The sequence below is a fragment of the Macaca nemestrina genome, chromosome 7, assembly GCF_043159975.1.
Source record: "Macaca nemestrina isolate mMacNem1 chromosome 7, mMacNem.hap1, whole genome shotgun sequence".
In the NCBI taxonomy this organism is placed as follows: domain Eukaryota; kingdom Metazoa; phylum Chordata; class Mammalia; order Primates; family Cercopithecidae; genus Macaca; species Macaca nemestrina.
Genome location: NC_092131.1, coordinates 158,204,737 through 158,214,147, shown reverse-complemented (window position 1 = coordinate 158,214,147; position 9,411 = coordinate 158,204,737). Strand labels below are relative to the sequence as shown.

The 9,411-nt window shown below is 44.9% G+C and overlaps 1 protein-coding gene across 4 annotated transcripts in view; it reads left to right on the top strand.

Annotated features, from left to right (window-relative positions):
- The first annotated feature begins 7 nt into the window (after positions 1 to 7).
- The window catches only part of LOC105491277 (WD repeat domain 76), a 44,619-nt gene continuing 35,215 nt past the window's right edge, over positions 8 to 9,411 (top strand). Inside the window, exons 1-2 of one of the 4 annotated variants that reach the window (XM_011757534.3) lie at positions 8 to 104; positions 3,573 to 3,759. In XM_011757534.3, the coding sequence (XP_011755836.1) occupies positions 3,619 to 3,759 (141 nt within the window). In that variant the 5' untranslated portion in view covers positions 8 to 104; positions 3,573 to 3,618. Of the gene's footprint in view, positions 105 to 2,322; positions 2,491 to 3,360; positions 3,760 to 9,411 lie in introns of those variants that run through there. The other 3 variants (XM_011757511.3, XM_011757544.3, XM_011757527.3) reach the window with 3 other exon arrangements.

Genomic DNA, 9,411 nt, shown 5'->3' with positions numbered 1-9,411 from the left:
ATCGGCTGCCCGCGTGTTCTCTACGTTGCAGAATTTGGAAGCTGCTTTTGGAGGGAAATTTTGCTTCCTTTGGGCTTTGCTGTTAGGACCCTGCGGTGAGGAAGGTTCGAATGAAAGATTTTACTTGTTAGCTTGGTTTGAAGCCAAGAACGGTATAGTGAATAAGAAGCTCAGGCGACAGTGAGTTACTGTTTGTCTGGCTTGTTGAAAGCTCAGAAGAAGTAGAGTTTGATGGAATAAAAATCTTGCCAGTAGTATCCGATTAGCTCAGTTCAAGAGACCAGGGTGGGCTGTGGTGCAGTATTTGGTGTCACAGGGCAGGTGGTGCTGATTTAGGCCAGTGACCAAAAAAAAAAAAAAAAAAAAAAAAAATTTCTTAAGGTGCCTGGGACATTACCTGCCTGAAATCCCAAAACTCCACTTCTAGGCTTTCAGGTTTTTCCAGTTTCTGGAAAATACCTATTAGAATATATTCCTGATTGGAAAACGTTTGTATTTAAATATCTAAGTAATTATTATTATTTTGAGACAGGGTCTTCTTTTGTCACCCAGGCTGGAGTGCAGTGGCTCGATCTTGGCCTACTGCAGTCTCCACCTCCCGGGTTTAAGCGATTCTCGTGCCTCAGCCTTCTGAGTAGCTGGGATTACAGGTGCCCACCCCCACGCCCTGATTTTTGTATTTTTAGTAGAGATGAGGTTTGACCATGTTGGCCAGGCCCAAGAGATGATCCCACTCCGGCCTCCCACAGTGCTGAGGCCCGGCTAATTTTTGTATTTTTAGTAGAGGTGGGGTTTCACCATGTTGCCCAGGCTGGTCTTGAACTCCTGACCTCAGATGATCCACCTACCTTGGCCTCCCCAAAGTGCTGGGACTACAGATGTAAGCCACGGCGGCCGGCCTATTTAAGAACTCTTTAAGGACTTACAGGATAATAACAGAAGCAGCGCCAATTTACAAGCTGGGTTGTGTTAAAAAAAAAAAAAAAAAACATATATATGTATATATGCTAATTGGAAAGTCAGGGCACATTTCACATTAGAAAGGACTTTATAACTGCGGAGGAGACAAGGGACAGCAGGAACAAAGTTCTGAAGTCCAGAAACAGTATACATTATACAGGACACCATGAAAAGTTTGGTTTTATCAGTAATTTTTGAGTCATGGAGGGCCTTGAAGTTGCTGTTAATGTGATTAACCCAAATTACTTCACCTGTGTTCTACAACTGGGCCTTGAGTGGGAGAAGAAATGAAACTGGACAAGTCTCAGGCAAGAACAGTGTGGGACCCAATTAAGAAACTAAGGAAACAGTTTTGGGTAGAAAGAAACTTAAAGAGAAGAATAGCCAGAATCTTATTTTATTTTTATTTATAAAAGAGACAGGGTCTTGCCCTGTCGCTCAGGCTGGAGTGCTGCACGACCACGGCTCACTGTGGCCTCGTCCTTCTAGGTTCAAGCCATTTTCCCACCCCTGCCTTCCGAGTAGCGGGGACTACAGACGTACAACACCACACCGGGCTAATTTTTGTATTTTTTGTAGAGATGGGGTCTCACTATGTTGCCCAGGCTGGTTTGGAACTCCTGGGCCCAAGTGACCCACTCCTCTTGGCCTCTCAAAGTGTTGGGATTACAGGTGTTAGTCACCGCTCTCGGCCTGCCAATGTTTTTCAGAGCGAGATCCCAGTACCACCTGAATCAAAATCAGCAGTCTGAGGTAAAAATGTCAGTTCAGCCCCAGGACTTCCCTAAAGAATTTGAGTCCTTCTGCAAGTTTTCTTTATTTTAGTCTTCTTACATGCAACTTCATTGTTAGAATTCTTTTCTAATAGGGATCTGGGGCACATAAGCTGGTCTAGCTGGTAATTACTGAGTGAAAAGGGGGCAAGATAGGCCTTAGCTGTTTTTATTAAAACTGTAGTCTGTACTGGTCTCAGAGACACATAAGCGATTTTTTTTTTTTTTTTTTTTGAGACGGAGTCTCACTCTTGTTGCCCAGGCTGGAGTGCAATGGCGCGATCTCGGCTCACTGCAACCTCTGCCTCCTGGGTTCAAGCAATTCTGCCTCAGCCTCCTGAGTAACTGGGATTACAGGCATGTGCTACCGCGCCCGGCTGATTTTTTACTTTTAGTAAAGACGGGGTTTCATCATGTTGGCCAGGCTGGTCTTAAACTTCTGACCTCAGGTAATCCGCCCGCTTCAGCCTCCCAAAGTGCTGGGATTACAGGCGTGAGCCACCGCGCCCGGCCAAAGCGGCCTTCTTTAAGAAGCGCGGGTAACCGGGACTTCCCGCTCTGGCGCTGCGGCCGCTGAGGATCTGAGTGGGCTCCGCCCCGTCCCGGCCCCGCCCCTCTCGGCCTCCCGCCGCAATCTTGGCGGGAAGGAGCCGGCCACCGAGAAGCCGAAAGATGTCCAGGTCGGGCGCGGCGGCTGAGAAGGCGGACTCCAGACAGCGACCCCAGATGAAGGTGAGAAACGGATCGGTGCTTCCAGGTGTGCGCCTGCTTCGGTTTTTGTGAGGGTTATGCGGGACACAGGCCCGGAAGGTCGAGGGCGCCTGGTACCGGGGGTTGGCGGCGATCCCTGCCCTGAGGCCTTCGGCTTTGACGAAAGGTTCTTATCAATAACCCTAGAAATAGTGGGAGAGTCACATCTGGGATTCCCTTTCTTCAACCTTCTGCGTTTGCTTTTGCCACAGTTATGATCAGCTTCACACTCTTTAAATAATTCCAGACAATCCGCAGCTGACAGTTGGGGTATTTGCTTCAGTCCAAATGCTAGTCATTATTATTGGTCTGGGAAACTCTGATGGGCACATGTGCCTAGTAAGTGAATTCTGTTGAGGTTAAGGTTAATGAATTACATATCTAGATTTTGGAGGGGAAAAAAAGTTTTCTTACAGGGTGTCAATTTGGATTTATTTATTTTTTTGAGCTTGAGTCTCGCTCTGTTGCCCAGGCTGGAGTGCAGTGGCATGATCTTGGCTCACTGCAACCTCCGCCTCCCGGGTTTAAGCGATTCTCCTGCCTCAGCCTCCTGAGTAGCTAGAATTACAGGCAGGTACCACCACACCCAATTTTTGTATTTTTAGTAGAGACGGCGGGGGGCGGGGGGTGGAGTGGGGGTGGGGGGGGGTGGCGGGTTTCATCATGTTGGCCAGGCTAATCTTGAACTCCTGACCTCAGGCCCTGCCTCAGCCTCCCAAAGTGCTGGGATTACAGGGGTAAGCCACCGCACCTGGCATCAATTTGGATTTATATTGTCATTGTGAAATGGGAATTATTAGATCTGCTGGGGATCCTGTAAGAAAAGGCACAGGACTTGGAATTCTAATACTCTCTTTTCTTTTATTGATCTGAATAGGTAAATGAATATAAAGAAAATCAAAACATCGCTTATGTGTCTCTGAGACCAGTACAGACTACAGTTTTAATAAAAACAGCTAAGGTCTATCTAGCCCCCTTTTCACTCAGTAATTACCAGCTAGACCAGCTTATGTGCCCCAAATCCCTATTAGAAAAGAATTCTAACAATGAAGTTGCGTGTAAGAAGACTAAAATAAAGAAAACTTGCAGAAGGATTATACCTCCAAAGAAGAAAACCACATCTAAGTCTGAATCCATGCTGCAAAATTCAGCCTCAGCTGTTCATACTGAAAGTAACAAGCTACAATCCAAGAGAACGGCAGATGCGATGAATCTCAGTGTTGATGTGGAAAGTAGTCAGGATGGAGACAGTGATGAAGATATCACACCAGGCCTGGTAAGGACTTAATTAGTAGCTTGTTCTAGTATCTCTTTTTTTAAATGTGAAGTTCTGATAAATTGAAGTTTTTCAAGGCTCTCTCTGGTACAAACAAATTATTTTATCTAATAATGTAAGAATAAATGTAATAATACATTATTATTTTTAAGGTTTAACAAATAACTTCCTTGGGTTATTTTTGCTTTTGCTGTTGATGTGTCAATGAAAGGATTGACTTAATCTTTACTCTGCTTCCCTTTTTCTTTCTTTAAACTTACTGCATATATTTTTGGGTTTACTCATACTTTATGGTGCCTTGCTCACCTTTACATATTTATGTACAGTATATCAGAAGTCATCAGTTTGTGGGATATATGGTATTGACTGACCCTTGATATCAGGGTAGGGAAACTGATTATATGGATGTGTTGAATAATATTTCCTTTAAATGCAAAAGGAGACAAATGACAGAGTAGATAAGATACATGAGAAATGCATTAATTAGTTCTATATAATTCCAATCAACTTAAGGAATTTGGTGTGTAATTTTTTTTTTTGGAGACCGAGTCTCGCTCTGTCGCTCATGCCGGAGTGCAGTGACACTATATTGGCTCTCTGCAACCTTGGCCTCCTGGATTCAATAGATTCTCCTCCCTCAGCCTCCTGAGTAGCTGGGATTACAGGTGCCCCACCATGCCTGGCTAGTTTTGTGTTTTTAGTAGAGACGGGTTTTCACCATGTTGGTCAGGCTGGTCTCTAACTCCTGACCTCCTGATCCACCCGCCTCAGCCTCCCAAGGTGCTGGGATTACAGTGGTGAGCCACTGCGCCCAGCCTGGTCTGTAATTCTTTTGGCTTCTACTGCCTACCAGGAGGGCTGTGCTCCATTCAAACTGACAACTTTTAACAGGATAAGATAAAATATAAAGCACATGACACAATGTTGCTGGAACTCAGGGAACAGAAAATGATAGTAGGGAAAGGGAGATACTATAATTGAAGGGTTATTGTTATGAAATAGAAGTTTGGTTTATGCTTTCTTACCCCAGAGTTAAGAACCAGGACTCATAGTGGGACAGCATAGGATAAGTATTAGATGAATTGGACTTGGGGTTGATAGCCTAGCATGGCCACTTCTTTTTTTTTTTTTTTTTGAGACGGAGTCTTGCTCTGTTGCCCAGGCTGGAGTGCAGTGGCGCGATCTCGGCTTACTACAAGCTCCTCCTGCCGGGTTCACGCCATTCTCCTGCCTCAGTCTCCTGAGTAGCTGGGATTACAGGCGCCTGCCACCACCCCCAGCTAATTTTTTGTATTTTTAGTAGAGGGTTCCGCTTTGTTTGCCAGGATGGTCTCGATCTCCTGGACTTGTGATCCGCCCACCTCGGCCTCTCAAAGTGCTGGAATTACAGGCGTGAGCCACCGCACCCGGCCTAGCATGGTCACTTCTAAGAAACCTTGTTCCTTTAAGCAAATCACCTTAGTGAGGGGTTTGGATAAAATCTGTGGTTCTCAAACTTTAGGCTATATCAGAATTACCTGGATAGTGTGTTAAAACTCCATTGCAGGGCCCCACCAACAGAGTTTCTGATTCAGAAGTTTTGGAGTTGGAGCATACAATTTGCATATCTTTTTTCTTTTTCTTTCTTTCTTTTTTTTTTTTTTTTTTTTAAATAGAGATGTTGGTGGGGTTGGGGGTGGGAGGTGTTGCCCAGGCTGGTCTTGAGCTCCTGAGCTTAACCAGTCCTCCCACCTCAGTCTCCCAAAGTACTAGGATTATAGGCTTGAGTCACCACACCCAGCCCAATTTGCATATTTAACAGTTTCCTAGTGACACTGATGTTGTTAGTCCAGGACTGCACTTTGAGAACCACTGGATTAGATTATCCCTTTGGCCTCTTAGACTGTAAGATTCTGAAGAATACAAGGTAAACATAAAGCAGATTTTAGTTTGATGTAATGAAATAGGTCCGTTAATAGAGTTGCTCCTAAAGAAAAAAAATTAAAAATTAACAAAAGGAGGTGAACAGATCACCTGAGGTCAGGAGTTCCAGACCAACCTGCCCAAAATGGTGAAACCCCATTTCTAATAAAAATACAAAAATTAGGCCGGTCATGGTTGTTCATGCATGTACTCCCAGCACTTTGGGAGGCTGAGGTGGGTGGATCACTTGAGGTCAGGAGTCCGAGACCAGCCTGGCCAACATGGTGAAACCCCGTCTCTCCTAAATATACAAAAATTAGCCAGGCGTGGTGGCGGGAACCTGTAGTCCCAGCTACTCGGGAGGCTGAGTCAGGATAATTGCTTGAACTCAGGAGGTGGAGGTTGCAGTGAGCCATCATACCACTGCACTCTAGCCTGGGCGACACAGCCAGACTGTCCCCACCTCCCTCCACCAAAAGGAAAAAAAGAAGATATAAAAATTAGCCAGGCGTGGTGGCAGGTGCCTGTAATCTGAGCTACTCGTGAGGCTGAGATGGGAGAATCGCTTGAACCTGGGTGGTGGAGGGTGCAGTGAGCCAAGATCAAGTCACTGCACTCCAGGCTGGGTGACAGAGCAAGACTCTTGTTTTAAAAAAAAAAAAAAAAAAAATATATATATATATATATATATATATAAAGCCTTCCAAATAGCTGAGACTACAGGCATGTGCCACCTTGTCCGGCTAATTTTGACTTTTTTTTTTTTTTTTTTTTTTTTTTAGAGATGTTGGTGTGCCATGTTTATTGCCCAGGCTGGTCTCAAACTCCTGGGCTCCAGCAATCTGCCCACCTCAGCCTCCCAAAGTGCTGGGATTACAGGTGTGAGCCACCGTGCCCAGCCAAGATACTTTTTTACAAAAAATTTTTTGAGATGGGGTCTTGCTCTGTCACCCAGGATGGAGTGCAGTGGCATGATCTCAGCTCACTGCAACCTTCACCTCCCAGGTTCAAGCAGTTCTCCCAAATCAGCGTCCCGAGTAGCTGGGATTACAGGCGTGCGCCAACATGCCTGGCTAATTTTTGTATTTTTAGTGGAGAAGGGATTTCTCAATGTTGGCCAGGCTGGTTTTGAACTCCTGACCTCAAGTGATCCGCCTGCCTCAGCCTCTCACAGTGCTGGGATTACAGGCGTGAGCCACCGTGCATGCCATGTCTTTCTTTCTTGGTTTATTCTTTCATTTTGGTGAAGTGCAGCTTTCTGAGAAAAAGTATATAAGAGGCAAATATTTTGCATGTCAGAAAAAGTCTTTTTTTTTTTTTTTTTGAGATGGAGTCTCATTCTGTCACCCAGGCTGGAATGTAGTGGTGCGATCTCGGCTCATTGTAGCTTTTTGTATTTTTAATGGAGACGGGGGTGTCACCATGTTGGCCAGGCTGGTCTCGAACTCCTGACCTCGTGATTTGCCCGCTTCAGTCTCCCAAAGTGCTAGGATTATAGGCGTGAGCCACTGCGCTCAGCCCAGAAAAAGTCTTTAGCTTTATGTTTGATTGATGACCTAATTGGATTTAGAATTGTAAGTTGAAAATAATCTTTCCTTAGAATTTTTAACGCATTGTTCCATTGTCTTCCCACTTCCTTCAATGTTGAAAGTTTGTGCCATTCTGATTCTGGATTCTTTGTGATCTTTTTTTCCCTCTGCATGCTTTTAAGATCTTTTCTGGCTGGGTGTAGTAACGCAGGCCTGTAGTTTCAGCTACTTGGGAGGCTAAGGCTGGAGCCCAGGAGTGCAAGGCTGCAGTAAGTTTTAATCAAGCCAATGCACTTTAGCCTGGGTGACAGAGTGAGAGTCCATCTCTTTAAAAAAAAAAAAAAAAAAAAAATTGTGATGATATACCGAGGCCTGGGTTCTTCTTTGTTTTGTTTTGTTTTCTTGAGACGGGGTCTCACCCAGTCGCCTAGGCTGGAGTGCAGTGGCACAATCTTGCCTCATTGCAACCTCTGCCTTCTAGGTTCAAGTGATTCTCCTGTCTCAGCTTCCTGAGTAGCTTGGACTACAGGCACATGCCACCACGGCCAGCTAATTTTTGTATTTTTAGTAGAGATGAGGTTTCACCATGTGGGCTAGGGTGTCTCGAACTCCTGACCTCAGGTGATCTGCCCACTTCGGCCTCCCAAAGTGCTGGGATTACAGGCATGAGCCATCGTACCCGGCCTGCTTTTTTTTTTTTTTTTTTTTTGAGGCAGTCTTGCTCTTGCCCTGGCAGCTAGAATGCAGTGGTGTGATCTCGGCTCTGCAACCACTGCCTCCTAGGTTCAAGCAATTCTCGTGCCTCAGCCTCCTAAGTAGCTGGGATTACAGGTGTGCACTACCACACCCAGCTAGTTTTTTTTGTATTTTTAATAGAGACGGGTTTCACCATGTTGGCCAGGCTGGTCTCCCATTCCTGGCCTCTAGTGATCTGCCTGGTGGCCTCCCAAAGTGCTGGGATTACACGCGTGAGCCACTGAGCCTGCTTGCCTGAGTCCTTTTTCATTCATTATGCTGTATACTCATTGGGCTTTTTGTAACTGGAAGCTCATGTCTTTAGTTTTGAGAAACTTTAAAATAATATTTTTGTTTTCAGACTATTATTTTTTAGAGATGGGGGTCTCGCTCTGTTGCCCAGGCTAGAATACCGTGGTGTCATCATAGCTTACTGAAACCTTGAACTTCTGGGCTCAAGTGATCCTTCTGCTTCAGTCTCCCACTTACATTATTTTTCTTTCTGTCTTTTCTTTTTCTTTTTTTTTTTTTTTTGAGACAGAGTCTTGCTCTGTCGCTGCCCGGGCTGGAGTCCTGTGGCATAACCTCCGTTCACTGCAACCTCCATCTCCCGGGTTCAAGCAATTCTCCTGTCTCAGCCTCCCGAGTAGCTGGTACCACAGGCGCGTGCCGCCATGCCCGGCCAATTTTTGTATTTTTAGTAGAGATGGAGTTTTGCCATGTTGGCCAGGATGGTCCTGATCTCCTGACCTGGTGATCTGCCCGCCTCGGCCTCTCAAAGTGCTAGGATTACAGGCTTGAGCCACTATACCTGGCCTCCCATTTATATTATTATTATTATTTATTTTTTTTGAGATGGAGTCTTGCTCTGTCATTCAGGCAGGAGTACAGTGGAGCCATCTCGGCTCACTGCAAGCTCCACCTTCCAGGTTCACGCCATTCTCCTGCTTCAGCCTCCTGAGTAGCTGGGACTACAGGCGCCCGCCACCTCTCCCAGCTAATTTTTTGTATTTTTAGTAGACAGGGTTTCACCTTGTTAGCCAGGGTGGTCTCAAACTCCTAACCTTGTGATCCGCCCACCTCGGGCTCCCAAAGTGCTGGGATTACAGGCGTGAGCCACCGCGCCCGGCCTTTATTATTTTTTAATGATTGATTCTCTTCCAATTTCTCTGCAGTTTCTCAAACAATGAATTGGATATTGGACCTCTAAGATTGAGTCTGTTTTTTGTCTTTTCTGTCCATGTGTTTATCTTTTTGTTCTACTTTCTAAATTTAAGGATTTTAATGGATTTAAAAACTTCTGTTCTTACTTTTTGAATTTTCTTATAGTATTTTGCTATTTCCTGAATATACTGTCTTATATCTCAGGGTTTAAAAAAACATTAGCTTACTGTTACATTAGTGGCTCTTTAGGAGAAAGTAGAGACATGTACTTACTCTACTGCATTTAAAGAAAGTTTTTTTGTTTGATAAAAATAACTTTTTT